This window comes from Chinchilla lanigera, unplaced genomic scaffold (genome assembly GCF_000276665.1).
Source record: "Chinchilla lanigera isolate Chin_1 unplaced genomic scaffold, ChiLan1.0 scaffold00024, whole genome shotgun sequence".
NCBI classification, from domain to species: Eukaryota; Metazoa; Chordata; class Mammalia; order Rodentia; family Chinchillidae; genus Chinchilla; species Chinchilla lanigera.
In genome coordinates this window covers 25,129,220-25,156,217 of record NW_004955425.1, presented here as the reverse complement: position 1 = coordinate 25,156,217, position 26,998 = coordinate 25,129,220, and the positions used below count along the sequence as shown (strand labels likewise).

Here is a 26,998-nt window from a genome sequence, read left to right as displayed (position 1 = left end):
CACTCAGGGCACGGGACCAGACTGCGCAAGACGTGCCTTGCCATGGACTCGACCTCAGTCCAGCGAATGAGATACCCACTCCTGCCTGGCAGAAGACCTTGCAGTTTGAATTTTGTTTTTTTCCGGTAGCCGGAATCGAACTCATGACCTTGAGCTTGCCAGGCAGGTGCTGTGCCGCTGAACTAAATCCCCAGCCCCAGACCTTGCAGTTTGAAAGGCTCTACCTACTGGTGAAAGACAATCTACACAACCTGTCAGATCTTTGAAACTTGGAATAAGAAAAAAAAAGAAATCCAGGAATGTGTTTTTAAGTACATACAAAGAGTCTTTGAACAAGGTCTGCACTTAACATTGGACTTCAGAATTGAATGCATTCCCTTGATCTCTCTAGACCTTCTTCTAGGGAAGACACTGGCAGACAGGTTACTCCTCACCTGGCTGAACTGTAGCCCATGCTTATTTGTTAGGTATTTATCTCAGGCCTAGGTCTGGTCTATGTACTAGAGAGGCAGGAGGGAAAAATCTTACAAAAAGCCCTGTCTTCTGTCTTCTATTTGGGCAGGTAGATGCTAAACAAATACTGCCGTTTCAGTGTCAGGGGCTATACAGGAGAGAAAGAACAGCATACAGGAAAGGAGAACGAAGGCACGGGGGACTGTTTGGAGTATTTTCTGATCTGTGAAGTTTCTTGAAGTGACATTTATCCTGAGGCCTTCATGATAAGAAGTGGGGATAGGGGTGAGAGGGTGTCGGCATGAGAAATAGAAGCCTCATGGCTCTGCGGCAGGACCCTGGAGGGGCAGTGAGAATGCGGAAGAGTTGTAGGCCCTTGAGGTCCCAGTAGTGCATAGGTCTAGGTCATGTAGGGAGGCACTGCTAATGTATTAATCAGCATACTGAGAATCTTTTGCTTGAGAGCTGACTTGCTATTTGAAGCAAAAACAAGAAAATAGTGTCTACAGTATACTTCCCAGCTTTTCATCTCACCCAAGCTCTCAGGGAAATTCAGGAGAGAAAGTTCAGTCCAGGCTACAGTTCCCAATGCTTCTGAATTTTTGTCTCATCTGCGGGAGTAGACCACAGACTCTGCTGGATTATCACCACAGTTCTATGGGGTATGTAGCATAAAATGATGCCACCCTTTTCCTGTCCTTGATAGACTTTTTTGTTGTTGTTGGTTTGAGAGCTTTTTGTTTTGTTTTGAGACAGGTTCTCACTGTGTAGTTCAGGCTGGCCTTAAACTCCGGGTGGCCCTCCTGCCTCAGCTTCCTAAGTGCTGGGATTACAGGCATGCACCACCACGCACAGCCTTTGTTTTTTTCCCCTTGATAAAAAAAAACCACTGTTTTGCAGAAAAAAAAAGAGAGGCTGGGCATGGTGGCAAGCCTGTAATCCCTGCACTGGGGAGGCTGAGGCAGGAGGATCGTTTTGAGTTTGAGACCAGCCTGGGCTACAAAGTGAGCTCAAGACCAGCCTGAACTGCATAGTGAGACCCTGCCTCAAAAAAAAAAAAGACAAAGAAAAACCCCAAAAAACCAAAAAAACAAACCCACTGTTTTGAATTTAATGTTTCAAATTTGGTGCACAATAATTTGAAGGAAAACAAGTTTGAAAAAAAATTGAAATCTTATGATTTATATTAAAGCACACGCATAAATTCATAAGAATAGGAAATAAATGAAAACCAAATTACTTCTTTTATTTGGTTTATTTGGGGGTCAGAACTATTTGACTTGCTCCTGTATTATTTCATTGTTTAAGAGAATCAGGGAGAAGATGATTGCGGGATTATCAAGTGAGAAAGTAAGACATTCAAAAAGGTTCTGGAAATCCATTCACCGGTTATTTAATACTGAAGCCCCAACAGTGATGGTGATAACGAACCTCGGTGTTTCTGCTAACTGTACTGAGACTCGCGCAGGGCAGCGACGCGGATCGACGGAGGCTGGCAGGTTCCTCCGGACCTTTCGCGGGCGTGGATCAGCCCGCACGGCGCGGGCCACACCCGCAGGCGGCTCTCGGGGGGCCGGGCGGGCTGCGCAGGGCGCCGGCTGCACACACCGGGCGAGCGCGAGGGCGAGCCCCTGCGCCGTCGGGGCGAGGGTCCGGCCGCTGGCCATGCCCCCCGCCCCGCGCGCCGCTGCAGCCTCGGGGCTCCGGGGTCGTCTGCGGGCCGCGGCAGCCCGGCCTTGGAGGGGCCTGGTCCGGACCCCGAGGCAGGCGGGGCCTGGAGAGGAGGCGGCGGTGACCGCAGGACCGGAGCAGCGTGAGTCCTGCCTGGGACGAGATCTCGGAAGTGCGGGCGGTGCTGGCGGGGCAGTGGGCGGGCCGGTCCAGCGGACCCGAGACGGTGCCCCGGAGCCTCTCCGCGCGGGGGAGGGAAGCAGGGAGCAGGGCGGGGACGCAAGTGACCCCCGGGGAATCCTCCCGCCCGCGGTGGTCGCATTCCCCATTCCGTGCGGATGGAGGGAAGTCAGATCTTCCACTTTAAGAAGGAGGCTGTTTAAAGAAATGATTAATCCCGTTTGCAAATAAGGAACGAGTTTCTGTACTGTAATCTTATATCCTGACTTTTGCACTGCTGTGTAGTGCATAAACCACTTAACCCTTTTGCACGTTAAGCTTTAAAAGCACGGAGCGGGTCATCCACACCTCTGGGATGATGCGCAGCATTGAGAGAGGGAGGGTATTCAGAAGTTGTAAAGGGGGCAGGCCTGTCACCGGGGCGAACCCGGGCAGGCCGAGGTGGCCTCATTTCCGGAAGACCAGCCTTGGGAGCTGTGTGTACATCAGTCCCTTACTGTGATAGGTAACTAGTTAATAATGAATTCAGTGATTGTTTCTAGAGATATTTCCAAGGGCTTACGGTTTGCTAGACATGCCCTAGATGTGGGGAGCGCAGAGAACAAGACCTCATGCCCTGTCCTGGTAGGCTGCACATTCTCTTGAGCTAGAGGATCCCAGGAAGGAAACAAATGATGAATAAGAGTTTAAGGAAAGGGCTGTACGGTCAAGAACCGGGGTTTAACTGACGCAGGGGCACAGGAAGACTTTAGATTTGGTAGTCAAGGCAGACAGGATATTTGGTCAATTACCGAAACCAGAGGAAGGAACCAACCATGGGAAGTTCAGGTGGAAAATCATAACAAGAATCAGTCCTATATATGAAAGGCAAGAAAGAAATTATTTGTTTGTTTGTTTTTGCAGTACCTGGGATTGAACCCAGGACCCTCACACTGAGCTACATCCTCAATCTTTTTTTATTTTTTGTTTTGAGACAGGGTCTCCCTACATTGCTTAATTGCCCAGGCTGGACTCTAACTTGCCATCCCCTTGCCTCAGCTTCCCCAAATGCTGGGATTACAGGCTCAAGTTAACATATTTTATGAAGAGGAAGATGACTAACCTGGCTGCAGCAAAGGAAGTTAAGAGAAGAGGAAAGGAGAGATCGTTGGAGGGTTCTGGTGTGTGAGGTGAATATTCACCACCGACCCTGCCCGCCTTGCTCCTTTTAAGCTGCTTGTGTCAGGTCTTTAGTCACCATAATGCAAAGCTAACTGAGACACAGAAGTAGGCAGAACCAGCTCATGCAAGGTCTTGATGCCCTAAGAAAGAAAGTTGCAATTGGTCTTGTTGGTAGGTTTGTATTATTCTTTTAGTCATTCAGACAGATGTATATTGGTATCTCATGATAGCCTAAATTGGCATTTCTATTGTGGCTACTGAGACACCATCTGGATCACCTTTTATAACTCTTTGTTCCATTGAAGTCTTCACTATTTTCCTAACTTGTTTTCTTACTGTTGAGTTTTGAAAATTCTTGATATATTCTATGTGTACCTTATTTGTCAGATAAGTGATTTGCAGCTCTATTTCCCTGGCCTGTAGCTACTCTTTTTATTCTCTTAATAATCCTGTTCATAGAGTGAAAGTGCTACATTTTCATGAAGTCCAGTTTGTCAGTTTTCCTTTTACGATCATACTGTTGTGCTAGGTATCAGAACTCTTTGGTTAAATACAGGCTATGTTTTTGCCTACCAGTCTATAGTTCTGTGTTTTAAATTTACACCTAAGATACATTTTGAGTTGAATTTCACATTAGGTATGAAATTTACATCAAGGCTCATAATTTTTAATATATATGTCCAATTATCCAAATACCAAGTGCTGCTTTTCTCTGTTTTCAAATCTTGAAAACCATCTGAAATTAATTGTTCATATTTGTACAGGCTTATTTCTAGAATCTATATTTTATTGATTTATGTGTATCTCTTTGCCAGTCCCCTGCCTTATTGATTGTTATAGGTTTAAAAGTAAGTGGTGTGACTCCTCCAGGTTTATTCTTTCTCAAACTTCTTTGGGCTTCTCAAGATTATTCCTTTGGGCTGAGGAGATAGCTCGGCAGCTTAGCACCTGCCTGGTAAGTGCAAGGTCCTGAGTTCGATTCCTGGTACCAAAAGAAAAAAATTGTTCCTTTGCCTCTCTGCATAAAACTTTGGAATCAGATTATCCATAGCTTCATAATGGCCTCTGGCATTTGTTTGCTATTGCACTAAATCTGTAGATCAATAAGGAGAAAATTGGTGTCTTTATGTTGAGCCTATCAATCTACGAATTTATATTTTCTCATTTAAGTCTTCTTTGATTTCTTTCCTCAGCATTTTGTATTTTTGGTATAGAGAAACTGTGCATATTTTGTTGGATTTAGAAGCAATATCTTTACTTTTTGATCAATTGTGGTGGTTTTTAAGTTTCATCTTTCTTTTGTTGACTGCCAGCAAATAGAAATATGATAGACATTTGTGCATTCACTTTGTACCCTGCAACCTTGCTAAGTTCATTTATTAGTTATAGAGCTGTTCTGCGCATTCCTTTGGATTTTTCTATGTATAATCAGATTCTCTGAAACTAGACTAGAGATGGTTGGATTTCTTTCCAATCTGTATGCCTTTGTATTTACTTTGTTATTTATTGTACCTACTACAGCACTGGCTTTCAACACAGTATGAAAAGGAGTTGTGAAAGTCTCTTTTTACTTTTAGGGACAAAAAAACCCATTCAGACAGTTTATGATTATGACACTGACTGTTAGGTTTTTGTAGAGGCCCTTTACGAGCTTACAGAACTTCCCATCCACTCCCAGTTAGCCAAGAGAGGTGTTTTGTTGTTAGTGGTGGTTATATGGTTTTTTAATAGTGAATGGGTGGCTGGCTTCAAACTCGTGGCAATCCTCTTGTCTCAGCCTTCCAAGTGCCTGGATTACAGGCATGTATCACCATGCCTGGCTTGAGTGTTGAATTTTAAAAACTACTTTTCTGCATCTATTAATATGATTACATAGTTTTTCTTCTTTAGGTTGTTAATATGGTAGACTACACGACTGATTTTCAAATAATGAACCAGTCTTGCATTCTCAGGATAAGCCCTACTTGGACATGGTGTATTATCCATTTTTATATAATATTGGATTGGATTGGATTAGGTTGGGTTGGGTTGGATTGGATTGGATTGGACTGGATTGGACTGGATTGAACTGGATTGGATTGGATGCCCTTTTCAGAAGTTTGGCACATTCTGTTCTGGAGGGACGTTGGTTTAAGTTTTTTATTCTTGTAATATCTTTGGCTTTAGAGTGAGGGAAGTGCTGGTCTTGTAAAATGAATTGGGAAGTGTTTCCTCTTCTGTTTTTTAAAAGAGATTGTGGAGACTATTTGGTAAAATTCACCAATAAAACCATTTGAGCACAGAGATTTCTTTTTTGAAATATTTTAAGCTACAGATCCAATTTATTCAGGTTATCAATATACTTAATAGTTTATACAATATACTTGATACTTTATAGATTTATTCAGGTTATCAATATACTTGAGTCAATTTTGCTAGGTTATGGTTTTCAAGGAATTTTTCTGTTTAATCTAAATTGTTGAAATTATGTGGGAAGAGTTGTTCAGAGTATGCTTTTATCATCCCTTAGTGGCTGTGGGGTCTGTAGAGATAAACCCTCTTTCATTCCTGATATTGGTAATTTGGGTCTCCTTTTTTTTTCTTGGTCAGTCTGGCCAGGTGTTTATTGGTTAATTAATATTTTCAAATAACAGCTTTTGCTTTCATTGATTTTTTTTTTCTGTTGCTTTTTGGTTTTCAATTTCATTCATTACTGACTATACCTTTGTTGTATGCCTGTTTGCTTTAGTTTTATTTGGTTCTTTTTTTTTACTTCCCTAATGTAGGAGCTTAGTTTATTAACTTGAGAACCTTCTTTTCTAATGCAATCATTGTAATACTATAACTTTTTTTCTAAGCATGTCTTTAGCTGCATCTCACACATTTTCCCATATTTTATTTTAATTTTCATTCAGTTCAAAGTATTTTCTTTTTTGCTTGTTTTGTTTTTTGAAATAAGGTCTTGCTCTGTAGCCCAGGCTGGCCTTGAACTCAACTTTGTAGTGCAAGCGGGCCCCAACTCACAACGATCCTCCTGCCTCAGCCTCCCAAGGGCTGGGATTATAGGTGTGAGCCATCAAGCCCAGCAAAATATTTTCTAATATACTTTAAAACTACCTTTTTGATCCATGGTCCAATTAAAAGACAAGGAAATCTGATAATTGTGGGTCTACATTCTCTCTTGGCAATATTCTGGAGTTTGGTAGTGGCTACCCAACCGGTTTGTCCATCCGTCCGTATGTCCATCCATCTAACAAGTGTTTACTAAACACCTTCTAGCACTAGGCATTGCCATTATGTCGGCTTCCTTGCTGAATTTGTATTCTGGGAAAGGAAACAAACAATAAGCAAATATAGTGTCAAATACTGTGATGTGAAGAAAAGCTGAAGCAGGGCGGAGGGGGTAGCAGGTGACAGGAGAAAGGGACTGATGGTGAGATACAAGTTTTCAGTAGTGGAATCATTTATGTGGGAACCTGTATGAAATAAGGCAGAAGCCTGGACTTAATTTTCTAGTTCACAAGGTCCCTTCCTGTTCTGAGCCTCATTTCTCATACCTCCCCAGCTCCTGGAGGCACTGGGTAGCATTTAACTTTTCCTGATATTATATACACAGCTGAAGAAAGCATATGTTGTAAATACTCCTAGAAGTACTACTTAGCTAAGCTGAAAACTGGTGTTTGTGATTTGTCTGGGTCATGTTTTTAACTCTGAGCCCTACTAGCTGGAAGGTGGACAGGGGTGTGCTGGTAAATATTTAACTACCAGCTCTCTTGCAGTGGGGAGGGAGGAGTCCTGATTAGAAAGTCCTCACTTTCTAATTCCTGCTCTGTTGCACTTCCCACGGTTGTTTCCACGCTGCAGTGTGAGGTCTTTGAATACAGAGTTGGGAAGGTAGACACACATTCCACTTTCGGAGCTGGTAGGAGCTAGTTCCTGTGCAGCATTGGAAATAGGTTTTATAACCTCCTTTGCTGAAGTTGGGAAATAAAATTCAGAATTATTACAAGGTTGTACAGTTAGTAAGTGTGGGTTGAGAACCTGATGTGGATTTTAGGGGTGTGAGGAAGGCCTCTGGTTGATTTTACAGCCAGAGCTGGGAACCACTGACTTAATGAATCACGAGTCTTTGCTGGTGTTCTCCTATTATCTTAGGAAGCAGCCCCAAAATTCATTTTTCTTATAGATTGTGGCAGGAAAGAGGCAAGATTCAATTTTAGGAACAGAATAGAATCCATGTGTCATATTTCAGGATACAATAAGGTCTTAGTTTGTCTTGGGTCATACCAAAAAGAGGCCAGGATCCGTTGCATCCTGTTAGATCAATATGCAGGACAGCCAGCTCGGGACAAGTTTTGGTGAGGAAACTGACAGAAGTCTAAGCAGAATGAGTCACCTAAAGTGTAAGAAAAAGTGTGTGTTTTGGTTATCCGCTGCAGCAGTCCACCCTCAGCTCACACCCTGGACATGTGGGACGACTATAAGCTTGGGGTTTGACCAAGCCAAAGCGTGGCCTGGATTCATCTCCCCATTTAGTTGATCTCCTCTTCCCTTCCTTTTTTTGTGCTTTATTTATTAAAATAGTTGCTGTATAATTTATTTTCACAAACTATAAAAAATGACTAAATGGTTCAAATAGACTTGCAGGCCAATCTTAAGTGGGGTAGGAAGACTCAAGGGCGGGAGGGAGAGATGTTTTGATATAAACAAGACAAATACACTTGGGGTTTGTTCTGGAATTTTTCTAGGGGTACAGAGGTCTCGGACAGGGTCCCTGTGGATTAGTTCCAGAGCGGGCTGTCTGTTCATACTGTATCCATAGGCATGTTTGACTCATAAGGGACATTAGTAACTGCTGCAGGTCCTGTTTGGAATCCCCACATACAATTCCTGGTTTTTGTAAATGTTGGCACGGGAGACATTTGACTCTTGTGTTTGTATCTCCTTTTTGTGATTGCTGTACCGACTCATGTCTTATTGGGGAGGAGTGAAAAGAGATTTGAAATAAAAATGTTTAGAAATTAAAAACAAACACAAAAAAGCTTGGGGTTTGAAATCAGGATAGTTTGATCACTAATTATGTTTTAGACAGAAGCAGTTGGTTTAACATTTTGAAGTCTATTTCTTCATCGATAAGATGGAAATCATAATGCCTACAGCATCAAGTTGTTTGTTTTATAAAAACTTTAGGCTACCCCAAACTGTAAATCAGGCAGAAGAAGAAAAGTCAGTAAAAGAGATGAGAAAATAAATGTTTTCTGTTTTTTGGGTTGTTTGTTTGTTTGGAAATGGGGGTTTCAATATGTTGTCCAGGCTGGTCTCAGGCTCCTGGGCTCAAATGATCCTCCTGCTTCAGCCTCCTTGGTAGCTGGGGCTATGAGTGCCCAGCCAAGAACACGTTACAAGGAGATTGTGGTCCTTGAGGTCAAAGTATGCCAAGAGCCCAGCCCACGTGGTAGAGAAGTCATGACTGGAGTTCGGCAGGATGGAGGGACCTCAGCAAGGACAGCTGTGCTGACATGGAAAGAAAGATGTCTGATGAATGCGTGTTGAGATGAGACAGCTGAAGAAATGAAGACAGCCAGTACAACCCCTGTGAGAAGCTTGGGGTAATGGAAAGTTGAAAAATGAAGCAGTTGTTGGAAAAGAAGGTTTTTATATGGGGCAGCACAGCACCTTTGTATACATTAAGGAGATTTAAGTGATCCAGAGGATGGAGGGAATGATTTCCAGAGACTGCCTCATGAAATCCCGAAAATGATGGGAGAAAGTGGGATCCAGAGCCCATGCGGAGACACACACAGGGATGCTTCACTCAGAACAGCAGGAGAAAGCAGAGCATTTGTGGATTTTAACAGAGGTGGGCTGATAGATTTAACAGTGGAAAGATGTGGAAGTTCTTGTCCCACTGTTTTTACTCGGAGACAGTGTTATCAGCTGAGCACCAGATGAGAGTCAGGCAGAGTAAATTAGGATATTAGAAAAGACATGAAATTTTGGAAACTAGAAGAAAAGGGAGGGACCAGAGATGTCACCAGAGTGACACAGCATCTGCCTGGCAAGTGTGAGGTCCTGAGTTTGATTCCTAGTACCAAAAAAAAGAAAAAAAAATGAAGAAAAAGACAGGAAATGTATTAGAATACCTGAAGAGCTGAGATGGCGCTTGAGGTGAGTGGGTAGAGACCTGTTAGTATGTGTATCGGTCAGGACAAACTAGCTTTTCCTGCAGCAACAAATAACCCCTGAGTCTAAGTGACCAAAAATAACAAAGACCCATTCTCATAGAGAATGTCCAACTCAGGACCAGGTGTCAGAGACGAGAGAGAGGCGAGGGCTTTACCGTACTGGCACATTAACAAGTTAGCTGACCGTGATGAGGTAGATGCTGGCAGAAGATACTTCTGGGTCAGAAATAGAGGATTTTATTACTTATCACAATAGCTGTAGCCAGAGTGTTACTATTTCTGTCCGTTCCCAAGCCCCAGTTCACAAGGGCTATGTGAAGAGTGGCAGGTGACAACTGTCCACAAAGTGGGTTATGTCACAGACGAACCCTGCACTTGGAAAATCTGTCGTGTTAATGGGCAGTAAATGTGCCTTGCTTCTGACGTCTTCCAAGGCTGAAGCAAACCTGCCCTTTGAACCAGAGGAAGACGTTATCTCTGTTTCCCATTCAGAGGTTCTCGAGAAGATAATCAAGAACAAATCCCATTAGTGCTTCCATTTGTAAGATGTGCAGACATGCGAAAGGCCTGTGAAGAATTTCCCCCAGTACCAAGCTGATTGGCATACCCCGTCTTGTGATCCCTCCATTGAAACACATGGCTTCTGGGGTTGATAGGGCAGGGAGAGAGACCCAGAGGGTGCTACCGAGCACCTCGCTGATTGGCCGCAAAGTGACAGTCCGCCGCTGCTTCCAGCCTGTTTGCCGGGTCTCCTCTAAATGCATCAAGTTCGGGACATGGGCTTATCCCTGTGTCCAGGTGGGGGAACTAGACGAACACCAGCAATTCTACCACAGCATGACTGTTTTTCTCTAGTAGCAGTTAGCTCTTCAGGTACAGCAACGAAGCATATGGCAGTTGGATTTATCCTCAGAATTAAGATTCTGACCAGCTAGTTTGATGGCAGAAAAGGGTGTTGAGGGAGATAAGTGGACTTAGATAAAGGACTTCAAACATAGATAAGCCGTGTGCTATGGTCCCAAGTGTATGCTTATGGTCTCTGTGTTCCTAATAAGAGATGCGGCCTTTATGATGTGGCTGAATCATGAGGTCTCCAACTCACAGTTCAGCGTTCTTTCCAAATGGCTGGACTGAGGGAGTGTACTTTCTGCCCTCTCTCATTCCGTGGTGTGAGGGTTTGGTGTTAGCAACAAGGCCCTGTCTTGCAGGGGAGAGCGCCCTCACCAGGCGACTGAATCTGACCTTGATGTTGGACTTCCAGGCCTGCAGAACCCTGAGAAATAAATCTCTGTCTTTATAAATTACTCAGTCTCAGATGTTTTGTTCTGAGCACAAAAGACTAACGGTATGGAACTGACACAGGAAAAGAAGGGAATTAAGGACACGGGAATGAATAATATGAAAGATGGCTAAAACAGTGGCCAGGAGGAGCGGGTGAGGTGGCAGAATTTCTGGAGTTGGAAAGCTCGAGCTAGGGAGCTTAATGGACAAGTAGTGGTCAAGTAGTGGTCACACTACTATTTCAAAGGTAGTGTAGTTTGAGTAATGATTAGGTCAAGAGTCCACCCGTGAAGTTGGAGGGTTGTGAGTAGATGGGAGAAAAATTACTAGAGGTGAGGGAGTCAGGGAACCAGGAGGCCAAAAAGTTGGATAATCACTTCAATCGATGTTGAAGTCACCCAGAATAGAGACAAGAACAGGGTTAGGGAGGAGGAGAGTGGTTCAGGTGACAGCATAAGCATTTAGGTATGTATTTGTTTGCTAAGGCAGCCATAATGAAGAACACAGATGAGGTGGCTTAAACAACATGCCTATCAAGTTGGCACTGTGGGCGGCTGAGGCAGGAGGATCACAACTTTGAGCTCATCCTAGGAAATTTAGTGACTTAGTGAAACCTGTCTCAAAATAAAATATAAAATAAAATAAAAGGCTGGGGATGTAGCACAATGTGAAGGCTCTAGCTTCAATCTCCAGTAACACACACACACACACACACACACACACACACACACACACACACACAAGGTAATATGGATAAAATGAAGCTACAGGGATACGATCTAAACTGTATGACTGATATCCTTAAGAAGAGGCTATAAGGATGCTGACACACATGGAAGGAAGGTGGGAAATCAGAGAGAATCATGTCATCTCTGTAAGTCAAGAAGAGAGGCCTGGGCTTGGCGTGGTGGTGCCTGTCTGTCATTACAGTGTTCGGGAGGCTGAGGGAGGTGGATCGTGAGTCTACGGCCAGCCTGGGCTGTAGAGTGGGACTCTGTTTCACAACAGAAGGCGGAGTCATGAGGTCTCCAACCCACAGATCAGCACTCTTTCTGAATGGCTGGACGGAGGGAGCAGGAGGAGGAGGAGACCTGAGATAAAACCAACTCTGCTGGCATGCTGACTTTTGACTTCCAGCCTCTAGATCTATAAATTTCTGGATTATTTTCTTTTGTTTTGTGGGCCTAGAGATTGAACCCAGGGCCTTCACATTGAATTACATGCTCAGCCCATTTTTTTTTCCTGTTTTGCTTTGCTTTTATTTTATTTGCAAAGATCCATCGAAATATATTTTCCTACTTTATTTTTTTCTATGATTTAAATTTTATGGTTTGTGCCATGTTACCTTGATTCCTCTCCCCGCTTCCATCCCTGACTTTCAAACCCCTCCCCCTCCCTGTTCACAAAGCTCTGTTTTCATTTTACCTTTCTTTTCTGATATTTTTCGTTCCCTTCCTTCATTTCACTCTCCCCTTTTCCTAATTCTCTTTTTTTTTTTAAGAGTTTCTTCCCATTTCACAACATCTATTGTACATTTTTGTTTTTACTTGCAATTTCAGTTTCTCACACCAGAGAGATAATGCAATATTTACACATGTGCCTAATTTATTTCACTTATGATTATGGTCTCAAGGTCCATCCATTTATCTATAAATGTCTCAGATTTGTCCTTGATAGCTCAGCTCGTTGTTTTTTAAATTTTGTTTTTTATTTTGTGATGGGGTCTCACTAATTTGCTAAGATGCCCAGGCTATCCTCAAACTTGCAGCTCTCCTGCCTCAGCCTCCTGAGTAGCGGGGATTACAGGTGTGCACCGCCCACACCCAGCTTACCTTTCTTACCTTTTTAAAGGCCCTGTTTCCAAATTCAGAATCCTAGGGGTTAAAATTTTAATGAATGAATCTTGGAGAGACACAGTTTAGCGCATCTTCTTCCCTGAAGATGTCCCTGGTTCTTTGACTTCAGTATTTTGAAGGGTCATCAGGCAAAAATCTTCAAAAACTTCTCAGCAACACACCTATAAAATCTCCCTGTACTCCTCTCTTTTTTGAGATGATCTGTTGTTGATTCTTTTTAGCCTGAATCCTGCTTTTATTTCCCAGAGCTGGGGCTGTCCCTCGAGAGCCCTCTCACTCTTGACTGACAAAACCTCAATAAACTCCGGTGCCTCCTCTACTGATTTTTTTTTTTTCCTCTACTGATTAATAAAGCTCACCATCTGAGTGCCTATGCATGGGGCATGCAATACTTACAGTCGGTGTGGCCCTATGTTTATGTCCTTTTGTATAAATGAGAGTAAAACATGATCATCCTTTTTAGCTCTTGTGCATGTTTACATGCTAGGTTCCATTTTTGGGTTTTGTTACTGCAAATCTGGCGTCTGCTCCAAGTTCTGCAGACAGTACTTTTGTCTCTGTAAGATGTATGAACACTTGGACTTCTCCCTGACTGATCTTATAAAAACTTGTTTTCTCCTCCCCTTTCCTTTCCAAACAACGTCCACTGGGAAGTCCATCCATGGCCACCCTCTGACCTCCTGAGCCACACACCGCCTGTCTGGAGGGTGGTCCCCAGGAATCATGTTTTGCTTGAGGCCAGGCACATTTTTAAGGGCATAAAAATACTTGCAGTGTGAGGAGAGGGTGGGATCTTGACACTACAGCTATATAAAATATATGAAGCCACGTTCCTGGGTCCTAAATAGCAGAATACGAAAGACCCAAGGCTGTCCTTCGTGTTTTTGGCGTTACAAAGTTTGCCGTGTGAACCGCCCTCGCTCTGTGGTCTCCTTCAGTTCCCTTGGTCATGCTTGCTTTCTTTCAGTGCTGCCCAACGAGAGAAGCTTTCAGGACGCTGCTAAAAGCAATAATCTGGATCTTATGGAGAAGCTGTTTGAAAAGAAGGTTAACATTAACGCTGTGAACAGTGTGAGTAGAAGTAACAAATATGACCAGTGATGACTCCAATGGTGGCTTGAGTTTGCACAGGTCGACTGAAATAGTGATAAAGACCGGGCTGGCTGAGATGTGGGAGCTCGCCTTTGTTGGTTGCTCCAGGGTGTTTAAGGTAAGGTGGGACTGAGCAGCAGAAAAGGCTGGCTGTTTAAATTCATCTCCTGAGAAGAGAAGCTCAAAGTCTTCAGGCGCATCTGTGCGAAGTCTGGGTGGGCAGCAGAGCTGTTGTCAGGGTTACAGGCCTGGACTTGGTCCTAGATCGTGGCCTGTGGGTGAGTTTGGCTTCAGACACTCTGCAAAGGCAGAACATCTTTTGCTGTGCAACCTGAGTTATTTTCTCTGTAGCGATGTCCTTTGTGGTCAGGTTTTCCCAAATTTAACACACAAAGGAGTATGTGGGTTTTAATTTCATTGCTTTTGAAATGTCGAACGTCCATTCATTGGGCAGTGAGACCTTTCCTGAGGCATGGCTTGTGCTTACTTGTTCCTCAAATGCCTGGGCTTTGGGGAAAAAATCCACTGCCAGAACTGTGGGTTCCTATTGCTTGCTTTTGTGAGTTCCTAGTAGCCCCTCAAGCCAGAGTTTATCAAGGCGAACGGGTTGGAGCCTATCTTGCTTAAGATGATTTGTGGAGTGGTACAGAAGCGGATGTAATGCTAAATGGAGCATAAGCTTCAGAGTCTATTTATCCAGACTCCTCCTAAGACACTGGGTGCGCCCTAGCAAAAGTTCCCATGGTTACGTGCTTTTCATAAAAGCTAAAACACTAATATATTACTGTAGTGAGTTACCTTCTGGTTCTGGCTTACAGAGGGCTCCTTAAATAGGCTGATCTCAGGCTCCACAAAACCAGTATCTGTTTCAGGCAGTAGGTCATGGAAATGAATGTTCAGCATCTAAAGTCACACACTGTCTGCGGCGGAAGGGTGCTTAGCACTGTGTGTGTGTTAGCGCATGTGAGAGGGGTCTATGGATGTCTGCCGGGTCTCTGTGTGTACTATCTGGGCATTTATGAGAGGGTTTCAGCCTGAGGCATAGCCTGCTGTGGATTACAGATCCTCAGATGTGTCTGATCATTACTGAAGACAGGATTCTGCTGAGTGCAGTTCTTACAACTTTCAAAGGGACAGGAAAAGAGTTGAGTTAAATAATCAAAATAGTAGGAAATTATTGCTCTTCAAGAACCAGGAATGCTAAAAAGGGTAAATAATGACCAGGTGACTAAGGAGCCATGTTATGTTTCCTCAGATGAACCGTACAGCCCTGCATTTTGCAGTGGGAGGAAATCATTTTTCTGCGGTGAATTTCTTACTGAATCACAAGGCCAGGGTGGATATTGCTGATAAGGTAAGCTCATCTACACACAGTGGGGTGGGTTGGAGCATAGCCAATGTACAGGGAGATCGGATCGCTCCAGACAGCTTTGCTTCACATGCACACAAAATGTTTCCACTGACAGTGTGCATTTTAGGAAGGTCTCTTTAGAGAATATACATATTGTGTGCTCTTTGTAGTTGGTGCTAAATTGTTAACCCATTCTAGGTCTTAGGCTTCCACTTACTGTCCTGTATTGACCTTATGGCCAGTAGCATGCCTTTGTGTGAATAATACGGTTGTCCAGAGTATAATCTAGTGCACTGAAAACAGAAATTAACTGAGCCCAGGGACATTAAATCTTGAGTTTGCTCTGTGGACTCTGGTAGTAAATAGATCTTAGTAAATAATACTACGTACCACACTTAAGCACTATTACCTTGATATTTAGCACCTCCTCCCAAACAACCTTAGCAGGAAATTTTTATTATAATATTCAAATTACAGATGAGGAGACTGAGACATGGAGAGATTAAATATCTTGCCCCCAAAACCTGTGTCTAAGAAGAGTTGGAGAAAGGATTTAAACCTAACTTGCTGAATTCCAGAAAGCATGCTGTTCACTACAAATCAGTTTAATTATTTGTTTTCTGAGGTGTTAAGACAAAGCCTGAAGATTTTCCCTCTACTTTTCCCACCTTCATTTAATGCTTTATCATGGCACAAAGAAACCAGCGGGGGAGAACCAAGATCATGTTTATCATCTCCAGTTATAGGAGATGATAACCTCACTCTCAAATTATTCATTCTCAATTAATTCCAGGGACCGTGTTTCTTAAATTTAAATTCTTCAGAAGATCCTTGCAGGCTATTGTTTTCTCTTGGACTGGGATTCCCTGAAGAATAAAGATTGCACTTTTACCTTCACATCTCACAGACTCTGGGCTTTGGAAGATAAAGTCAGGTTATACCAGTTAGTCACCTTGTTGGTTCTGTTGGCGAAGACAAGGTGTAGTCTTGACAGTGGTGGGAGTTTTCCCTTGTGTCACTGGTGGGCACCAATGGGCACATCCCTCTATAGTTTATAGCTCTTGGTCATGCCAGGCAGGCACTCTGCCCTTACTGCATGCCCAGCCAGTCTTTTGAAGATTTCTAAAACCCAAGTTATTCATTTTCTCAATGTAAGTTCTTTATGTATTTTGGATACAAGGCCTTCCTAAAGTATATGATTTTCTCACATCTGTGGTTTATCTTTTCAGTGTTTTTCTTTTTCTTTTTTTCCTTTTTCTTTTTGGTACCAGGAATTGAACTCAGGATCTTGGGCTTGCTAGACAGGCACTTGTGCCACTGAGCTATATTCCCAGCCCACTTTTCAGTGTTTTTCACAATGTAAATGTTTTTAATTTTGATGCAGTAAAATGTATTCACTTAAAAAATAAATCTTGATGTAGATGTTATACATAAGAATGATTTGCCTAACTAAAGTTCATAAGTTTTCTCATATTTTTCTCTAGTTTTTTCTGTAGTTCTGTTTCATGGTTGGATCTATAGTTCTTTTCTTTTTTTTTTTTTTGGTTTTTCTCCGGTACCGGGAACCGAACTCACGACCTTGCGCTTGCCAGGCAGGCGCTTTTGCCGCTGAGCTAAATCCCCAGCCCCTGGATCTATAGTTCTTATGGTTTGAATATGTCCCTAAAGCTCATGTATTGGAAAGTCAATCCCAGTGCATCAGGGTCAAGAGCTGAATCTTTAGGAGATGATTAGGCCAGAAGGCTCCACCCTCATGAATGGATTAATGTTGTTATCTTGGGAGGGGATCCTGATAAGACATAGAGTTAGGTCCCTTCCCTCTTTTAATTACTTTTCTTGTTGCTGACACAAAATACCTTATGGCCAAAGTTAAAGAGGGGAGAAGTTTATTTAGCTCACAGTTTGTGGAGGTTTCAGTTCATGATTGGCTGGCTCCAAGGCAGGGTGGCACATGACAGAGGGTGAGCATTTACAGTGAGGGAGACAGTAAAAGTGTATGTAGGGCACACACAAGTTTAATCTCAGCACTGGACCATGAATCAGTCACAGACCTTGTAGATTTAGCCACCTCTGAAAAGCCTGCCCCCCATGACTGCATGAGGCTTTTGGGGACACTTAGACACAAACCACGCATGTGATGCCTCCCATCATATTAGGATGCAGGAACAAGACCCTCACCAGTTGGGCCCCTCAGTCTTGGATTTCCCAGCCTCCTCATTACAAATTACCCAGTCTCTGGTATTCTGTCATGGTAGCACCAAACAGATGAAGACAACAGTTCATTCTGAATCAGTTTTAATTCCGAGTAGAAACAGGTTGAGAATCATTCACTTATTTTGCATACGAATGGCCAGATTTTTCAGTGTCGCTTCAATTTGTCAAAGCCTTTGCAGTCCTGTTTAGATGTGTCCCAGGAACCAGTGAGGCCTGGGCTGTGGGCTAGACGATGGTTCTGTTCTCTAAGCCTTTGTCAGATGGTAAGAATCAGTCCCAGCACAGCCCAGGCGTAAATTCAGGACACACTGTAGCTTCACAGGCTGCCTTTCTCTGGCTTCCTCCTCTCTCTAATTATTTCCCACACTCCCCAGCACCCCAAAGCTGGTAAGGCCAAAAGCAAAGAAAGGAAGCAGAGGATTTCTCTCACCTCTGTTCTTTAGGAGCCCTCTTTTGATCTTTAGGCCAGAGAGAGAAGGCTTGCACTGGAGTGCTTTCTGTCTGTCCAGTTCCACGATGGCGTGCTGCCTCGAGTCCAGGTGTAAGAAACAACAATGATGTAAACAACAACAAAAAACAAAGCCAGGAAACTTACTGAGGGATCATTCAGACTCTGAATTCTAGTTTTCTTCCCTACCACCTGCTGCCCTTGATTTCAGAGCCTTCAGATAGCTGGATTTTATTCAAGCATGTATGTTAGCTGTGTTTCATGGGAGAGAGGGAGTAGAGTGTACCTACTCTATCTTAGCCAGAACCATAACCCCAAATCTTTAATGTACGAGAGAGAGAGAGAGAGAGAGAGAGAGAGAGAGAGAGAGAGAGAGAGGGAGGGAGAGCCGTACCACAAATGCATATGTATCGATGGCTCACATTGAATAGCATCTTTTTTCTATACAGCGTATCTGAAGATTGCCAAGTTGCCTTTGTATTAAATTAGCTTTGGTGTATGTCAGCGTGTAAGCCAGTTATTCCTGAAATGAGGTGATATGTTACCAACTTGTTCTCTTTGAGGCTCTTCTAAACAAATACTCGGGTAACCTAAAATCTGGAGCATGTCTCTGGCTACCATGGCTTCTTTCCACATCACCTGTAAAACTAAAGCACTATCACATGAGAAATGGAGTAATTTCTGATATACTCTTTTCATACTTGTCTCACTACAATTTTGGCTAAGTGTTTTATAACAAGTTTAATTGTTCATAGTAGTGTTAGTCCACAACTGGGAAGATACTTTTCATAATTCAGGCAGTGCTGCTCAGTCAGATCTGGCAGCTGCTTTATCTCAGTGATCAGCCCCAAGTTTAACGTTGTGGATCTGTTTTCTACATTCCAGCACACATTAGCAACAAAATAACCGTGGACCCTTCACCTTCAGTGTACGGCCAGTACCTGCTGTGGCTCCCGTGGAGTTACTGAGATTGGACCGTACAGAACTCCTTTCTGTTCAAAGTGTGGGTCCGGGACTAGAAGCACAGGAGTCACCCAGGCACGTTGTCTTGGTTACTTTTCTGTCATTGCTGAGGCAAAATACCCAACGCCCAAAATTAAGGAAGGAAAGGTTTATTTAACTCACAGTTTGTGGAGGTTTCAGTCCATACTAGGCTGGCTCCAAGGCAGGTGACACATGGTAGAGGGCAACAGTTCATGGCGGTGGAAAACAGCAAAAGTCACAGGAGCAAAGGAGGAGCAGTGGCAGGCAGCCTCTTTCCCTCCCTTACACTGTATGCAAACTACCCGCCCCAGGGCGGGTGTAGCACTCACATCCACAGTCCCAGCATTGGACCATGAATCAGTCATAAACTCTAGAAGCCCACACCATGACTGTATGAGGCTTTGTGGGGACATCGAGACACAAACCATAACACACGTATTGGCAACAGTCTCAGGTCCTACCTTCTCCTTCTGAGTCAGGGTCTGATTTAAAAGAGCCCCTGGAAGTATGACACATGATAGTCTGAGGTACACTTCTGGCTTTTAGACACTCCTCTCTGGGGAGCGAGCACAGGTCTGTAACAGACAAGTTCCATGCCGGGTACCTATACCCAGCCACTGAAGACCTCCAGGTCCCAGCAGGTGGCATCTTCTTCCCGGAAGCTTGGGAGGAGGCAGATTCAGTAAAGGGAGGCTCTTAACACAGGTACAGCTCCCAGGAGGGATTGCACGGGTTGCCAAGAATGAGCTCCTACACCTGTGACAGGGCTGCTTCTGGGGACAGCTTGCTGGCAACTGCCTGGCATTTTACACTTTACAGAACAAGTGAGCCCGCTATGAGTGTGACCCCGACACCTGCCATGCACAGCCTCGGCACACCGGTTCCACAGCCAGAGACTGTGTCTGGTGAAGCTCCACTGGGGGAGTTCACATTCGAGGGTGGTGACTCATTGTCCCTGAATTGCAGTGACTCAAGGGGAATTTGTGGTTTCAGAGATTCCAACTGTGTGCTGCTTCAATTCCCAGTGTTTGGATTGTTATAGTTGTGCCTGGAAACTTTTAAACACTGACTGTTTTGAAATTAGCAATGACCTCTTAGGGAAAGATAGAGCCCCTATCAAAACGTGCCTTACCGCCTGTCCTAATATTCCAGGTCGTTTATGGTCAGTCCTATATGGAAGCCAGATTTAGTACAAAGGAATATGGAGCATGATTTCTAGGGATGTCTGAATTAGGAGGTGAAATTCTGGTGAGAGCAGATGTTTTGAAGACTTTCAACTAGTCCTTGTGCACTGTTGCTCCTTGTTAAAAAAAAAAAGTACAGAGATTATTAAAAGTTTTCCTCATATTTGGATGTGTAAATATGGAAATTGACTAATTCATACTATGGTGTAAATTTGATAGGGAATGTATTTTAGAGAGGGCGTCTTCACAGAGGCACCACTGACATTTGGGGCCAGACCATTCTGTGTTGTGGGACTTCCTATGCACTGTGGGATACTTAGCCCTCTCCCTGTGCTCTACCCACTATGTGCCAGTTTTTCCTGCCAGTCATGATGATAAACATTTCTGAGACATTTCCTAATGTCCACTGGAAACAAAACTGGCTCCAGCCAAGAACTGCCGACTTAGAATCCCATCTCAGTCATCTGGGATGACTCGCTGTTCACTCTTCAACCTGAGCCCTACTGAGAATAAGACAATACAGGAACACAGTTTCTGGGGCAGCGAAATAAACACCAAAGCACTTCTATAATTTGGAAATAGAAGCCCCCTCGCCCTCGCACCTTGTTTGTTTACCCTGTGTGCATCTGGTTTCCTTCGTCACAAACACAGCCTATTAGGAAAGACGAGTCCGGTGTGAGAGGGCTTGCTCTAGCTGCCACCTGGCAGAGGTAATGGGTTACTTCTGACAGAGAAAAACGCGAGAAAAGGAGACACAGGTGCTGAAAGGTAAGGAATGCAAGGCAGAGTGTAAGCTAAGCTGACTCACATCATAAATTTGCTGAAGGAAGGCACCAGAGTTTGAGGTCAGTTTTCTTTGACTGTAAGGAGCTGCTGACAGGTGTGCTTTCCAGACCTGGGCGGAAGGCATGGGTGTGTTTCATTTCCTCCAACCCCACCTCTGGAAGTAGCCAGTGTGAGCTGCGGGCTGTGTCCTTCCACACTTTTCTCCCTGCAAATTCAGTATCTAATTCAGCATCTGACCATCCACGGCAGCCCCAGGCCAGTAAGTCCTGATCCCAGCCGCTCCTTCAGTCTAACCATTGCACTTTATATACACATGTGTACACACACATGCACACGTATCTTGAAACTTTGCGTAAATGAAATTTTTTGGGTAGCTTCTTTACAAATGGGCTATTTTCCTATACCTTGTTTCTTCTACTCTTCTTTTCTGTATCTTTTCTCTAGGAACCCTACTTAACACACAGAGATATGTGTATTTATTTCTGTCCTTTTCTCTGTTCAAATAATCATATCTCTATCAATACATCTACCTCCTTGCCCACTTATAGATATAGATATGTACATGTATACACATGAGGATTTTGTTTATTGCATCTTTTATAAAAATGTGATTATATGCTATTTTCTCTTTGATTTTCCCCATTTAGCTAAGTTCATAGAAATCTTTTCAAGTCCAGTGTTATAGCTCTGATTCTATTTTTAATGGTTATGCAGTACAACTGTTTCATATTTTACTCAGAATTCCCATATTGATGGGCATATACCTTGCTCTCATTTTTCAGTGGTGCAGTTAATATCCTCATGTATGTAGTGTTAAGTTTTCATGAAATAAATCCCTAGGAGTGGGACTGCTGATTGTATTTACATTTCAATAGGATTTGCCAGATTGTTTTAGAAATAATGGTTTCTATTTTCTCTGATTCCTTAAGAGCAGCACCCTTCTTTGTGCATTTTTCTGCCAGTCTGTTTGTTTATCCACTTACTTCTGACAGAGTCCATTTTGGCTTGTGTCTAGGTGTCCCCCCAAAGCCTCATGTAGTCATAGGTAGGGCTTTTTCAGGGGTGGCTGGATCTGGAGTGTGTGACTGATTTATGGTGCAATGCTAGGATTAAGGGTGCTGGGATTAAGAGTGGGTGATTACTAAATCAGTCCTGATGGGCTTGGCCCTGCCCTAATCCTGGTAGCCTGGACACAGTATTAGGGACAGAAAGAGACTTGTCCTGCCCTCTTGCTCACTTTGCTACCGTTTGCCCACGTGAACTGTTCTCTGCAATGCTACCCTGCTTTGGAGCCAGCTGATGATGGACTGAAACCTCTATGACTGTGAGCTGAGTAAACCTTCCCCACTTTAACTTTGAGTGTCAGCCATTTTTGTCTCAGCAGAGAAAAGTAACTAAAACAGGGTCTCACTGTGTAGTTCAAGCTGGTCGTGAACTATTAAACCAGGCTGGCTTTGAGCTTGTGGCAATCCTCTGTCTCAGCCTCCCAAGGGTTGGGATTACAGGCATGGGCCACCATGCCCAGCCTTTCTGTTGGTTTAATTGCCTTTTTTGTTGATTACCACTCATCCTTATTAATGACATTTTAAAAAAGCCATTTATTTATTGACTTTTTAGTTTTCTTTTTATAATTCTGAATTAAGAGAGTATATACATTATGTCTAGATTTTGTCTTAATACATTTATTGTTTCTGTTTTTTTAAATATAGTGAATATAGCATTTCATTTTATTTTCTTCAGATGGTAAATCACTTATTAAATATATCTATAGAATTGAGATATCACTATCTGTCTATCGATATATATATATATATCAGTCATCTATCTAGCTATCTGCAGTGTTGGGGATGGAACCCAGGGCCCTTGCACTGAGTTATACCTGGAGCCCTTTTTATTTTTTATTCTGCCCAAGCTATGTTTCAACTTTCGATCCTCCTGCCTCAGCCTCCCAGAGTGCTGAGGTTATGGGTCTGTGCTACCACACCATGTGTATCCTTGCTGTAATTGGTTATTTTTGCTATTTTTAAATTGTGTACTTCTTAATTTTCAACATCCTGGTATTAACTAGGCCTGTGCTGACTGATAGGATTCTGTGGTCATTGGTGTGGCTGATTTTCCTCTTCTGTCTTTGGGAAGCATGGTCTGACAGTGATTCACCTCGCAGCCTGGTCGGGGAGCTTTGAGATCATGCTCATGCTGGTTAAAGCTGGTGTGGACCAGAGAGCCACGAGCCAGGTAGGAACTGCATGGTCTGTCTGGATTGTTGCTTCTACCCGGAGGGGAGGGTGTGGGCTGCAGGGTGAGGTCTCCTCCCTCTCCTCCCTCTCCTCCCTCTCCTCCCCACCTCTTCAGGAAGGGCTGAATGCGCTGCACTTCGCTGCCCAGAGCAACAGCGTGCGCATCGCGGAGTACCTGGTCCTGGAGCTGCACCTGCGGGAGCTGGACCAGCGCGACCAGGTGTGCTGGGGGTAGGAGGGTGGATGACAACGCCCTACCCCAGCCCCCATTTCTGCTTTCTTCCTGCCTCCGAAGCAACCGCAGACCTGCTGGAGTAGCCAGCTCCCCAACCACTGTGTCAGACACAGAACAAAGGGAAGGGTTAGCTGTGACCCTGCAGACGACAGAAAGTACTGCAGAAGCAGATAGGTCCATGTTTCTTTTCTACTCTGTCCTCCGGGCCAGGGTGTGGACAGTATCCATTCCCTTCAGCACTCAGACTGTGTGTCTGAATTTTATCTGCTGTACCTCACCTTTTTAGAACGTATTTGACCCCAAGCTAAGCAGTCACCAGTCATGGGATATAATACAGTTTTACTGTATTTGTCTACATTCCTTGTCCTTTCACAAGGAGATACATAATAATACCAGCCACCACTGCCGAGGATATAGCTCAGTGGCACAGCGCCTGCCTGGCAAGTGCAAGGTCCTGAGTTCGATTCCTGATACCAGAAAGAAAGTAATACCAGCCACCTCTTCATGGGTATTCATGAATGTGCTAGGTGTGGAAGGGAGCTATTACATACATTACTTCAGTGACAGGTGTGGGCCTGGCCCACCTGGATGCTCTACCCATGATCACTGAATGACTGACTGACCGAACGACCTTGTTAATCCCCACACTAATCCAGTAAGGTAGAGAATATTTTGCTTATTTTTAGAAGTCAAGAGTCAGAAGTGGTCCAAAGTCTCTAACCTAGAAAGTGACAGCACCAGGATTTGAAGCCAGTCTGTCTGGCAATGGTTTAGTCATTTATCCAGGATCTCTTCTCAGGTGACAGTGCTGGACACTGCCCGTGCTGGAGATTGTCTTTTCCCTGGAACGCCTCCCTCCGTGTCCCTGTTAGGTAGACTGGAACCCTTGCTGCACCAGGCAAGGGTCTGATGTGTCTGCAGTGGCGCAGACTTCACAAGTGTGGCCTTCATTGTTCTGCGAACTACAGCAGGGGTCTCCAAGCCTGGGCCTGGCCTGTTAGGTGCGGGGCTCCTGGCAGAGATGAGTGGTGGGCAAGTGAGGCAGCTTTGTCTGTGTTCACAGCTGCTCCCTGGCATCGCTGGCATCACTTCCTGAGCTTCACTTCCTGTCAGAGTGGGGCAGTGTTAGATTCCCATAGAGGCGCAGATGCAACTGAGACTCGGGCGTGCCAGGGATTAGACTGCAACTGCCCTATGCACATTCTGTCCCGTGGAGAAACTGTCTTCCATGGAATTGGTCTCTTGTGCCAAAAAGGTTGGCACCGCTGCACTAGACCATTATTTTCTTTTGTTTTTCTTTTTTTGTCTTTTTGAGACAGAGTTTCGCTATGCAGTTCAGGCTCGCCTCTCACTTTGCAGCCTAGATTGGCTTTGAGCATGCAGTGATCCTCCTGCCTCAGCCTTCCCAGTGCTGGGATTACAGGTGTGCACCACTATGCCCAGCTAGAGCATTATTTTCTATGATAGTTTCTTTAAAATGTAATCAGTACTGTTCATTTTACCTTTTTTAAAAACAGTTTATACTTTTTCCTGACCCCAATCTTAAAAACAACAACAGCAATACTCCCATTTTTCAAATGAGCACCATAAAGTTCTTTTACTCCTTTGCATATGACCAAACCACTCTATATTTATAGCTTGGAGGCCAATACACAAGAGCTGTGCTCCAGGCAGTGCTACCTTATTAGCTCCACGGCTTCAAGCATCTGTTGCAACTGTTGCTGAAAGCCTCGGCTTCTCTATCTGCAGAACAGGAATAGAATAATAATAATAAAATCTGCTCCCTAGAAGCACCAAAAGATAGCGGGGGAATCTTCTCACACACACACACACACCCTATGGGCAAATCTCCATTCTTTGATATAGATAATTGATAGTTCATCAATCTTATGTAAAATAGTTCATCAAACTTATGTAAAAGTACATATGCAAATGGGCTTCATGAAGAGCCATTTTGGCACATGGGATAATCCCAGCACTCAGGAGGCTGAGGCAGGAGGATCACTGTGAGTTTGAGGTCAGCTTGAGCTGCATAGCAAGATTGTCTCAAAAAACCCAAACAAAAAACAACAGAAGGAAAAAAGGAAGAGCCATTCTGAAACCTCCTTCCAATCAGACACCACCCCTAAGACATTCCTTTGTACAGGGAACCCACTGCGGGATTCATAAATAAGATAATGATTTGTGCTTAGCAAGGAGCTGGGCTCATGGTAAATGCTCAGTAACTAGAGCAGCCTGAACATAGTTCTTCAGGATAAAGTGCATGGTCCAATTTCCCCGAGCTGACAGTCATAGTCAAACACCATTTAGCATTGGGTGACGGCCCTGGGCTTTGCAGTTTGACCCATGCTGGGTTGAGAGGCAGCTTATGAGTGAAGTCCACTCAGGAGGTGTTTGTGGAGAGCCCGCTGTGGACAAGCCCCTGCAATTGCTTCCCTGTGTGTGGGCTCTGAGCTTTCACGGGACCCAGCAGAGTGGAGAGCAAGTTTGCAGGGGAACCGGCCCCACTTCATGAGCTTCTCCTGGCCAGACGCTTGCTATTGTCATCTCTCTGTGCCTGGCTCTGATCTCGTTCTGGCCCAGCTCTGTCCTGCTCTATCTGGTGAGGAGAAGGCTGCGAGCCCCACAGAGACTGCAGGACCACACCATCATTAGCGATCTTGAGACAGACTTGAGGACCCATGGGGTGAGCGAGTCCTTTTGGTTGTGCAGGAGACGAAGGCTCGCAGAGCTCTGGTTCAGTCCTGTAACAACACTGGATCGATCCCTGGAAAGACAAACTAAGTGCACGCTTTTTACCAAGATATATGACTGCAGTCAGGTGTGTTGGCAAAAGCCACTTGCAGTTGCAGTGCTAAGGGGTAGTGGGGAGAGGAGTGCAGAGTTACTGTTTAATGAGCACAAAATTTCAGTTTTGCAAGATGAAAATTGTCGTGGAGATAGAGGGGGTGATGTTACACAACAGTGTGAATATGCCCAGTACTGCTGAACTAGATGCTTAATAAGGGCTAAGATGGTAAATTTTATGTTATAAAAATTTACCACAGTGGATAGCCAGGCGTGGTGGGGCACTTCTGTAACCCCAGCACTCGGGAGGCTGAGGCAGGAGGATCATGAATTTGAAGCCAGCCTGGGCTGCAAAAAAAAAAGATCCTGTCTCAAAAACAAAACCAGAACAAAGCAAAAGAAGACAAAACTCACAATGAAAAAAATTGGAAAAAGAAGCCAGTTTGCAGCAGGGATCAGGAGCTCACAGTCAGTTAACTCCTCACTGGGCTTCCTGAGCAGCTGGGTATTGGTGTAGGGAGACTCTGCAGTTCGTGGAACACGTTTGATAAGAAAGACCACCCTGTCTTCACAGCTTTGCCCCTTGCCTAGATTCCGGTCAAGAGAAAGCATTGAACACGTTTCCCTTGCAGGGTTTGCAAGCCCTTCTGTTTTCCCTGGAGAGAACTTCAGATGCAGACAAGAAAAGCTCTCCTGGGAAGCAGCTTTGAAAGAAGGGGATGGAGATCAGCCTGGGAGCGTGCGGATAGGGCTGGGCCAGGCAGGACACCGGCTGGGGACCCTTTGCTGTTTCTCCCAGCTACATAGCCCTAGAAATCAGCCTGGTTTCACCAGAGCGGCTGGAAGTTTTAGGTAAAGTAGGATAGTTTTTCTGTGTGTGTTTTTTGTTTTGTTTTGTTTTTTTGAGACAGAGT

The 26,998-nt window shown here is 44.2% G+C and overlaps 1 protein-coding gene across 5 annotated transcripts in view; it reads left to right on the top strand.

Annotated features, from left to right (window-relative positions):
- The first annotated feature begins 1,720 nt into the window (after window positions 1–1,720).
- The window catches only part of Ankdd1b (ankyrin repeat and death domain containing 1B), a 59,756-nt gene continuing 34,478 nt past the window's right edge, over window positions 1,721–26,998 (top strand). For 2 of the 5 annotated variants that reach the window (XM_013514786.1, XM_005386046.2), the window contains exons 1-5: window positions 1,721–2,266; window positions 13,734–13,837; window positions 15,114–15,212; window positions 22,962–23,060; window positions 23,178–23,282. In XM_013514786.1, coding sequence (XP_013370240.1) covers window positions 1,777–2,266; window positions 13,734–13,837; window positions 15,114–15,212; window positions 22,962–23,060; window positions 23,178–23,282 — 897 coding nt within the window. In that variant the 5' untranslated portion in view covers window positions 1,721–1,776. Of the gene's footprint in view, window positions 2,297–13,733; window positions 13,838–14,677; window positions 14,734–15,113; window positions 15,213–22,961; window positions 23,061–23,177; window positions 23,283–26,998 lie in introns of those variants that run through there. The other 3 variants (XM_013514787.1, XM_013514785.1, XM_013514788.1) reach the window with 2 other exon arrangements.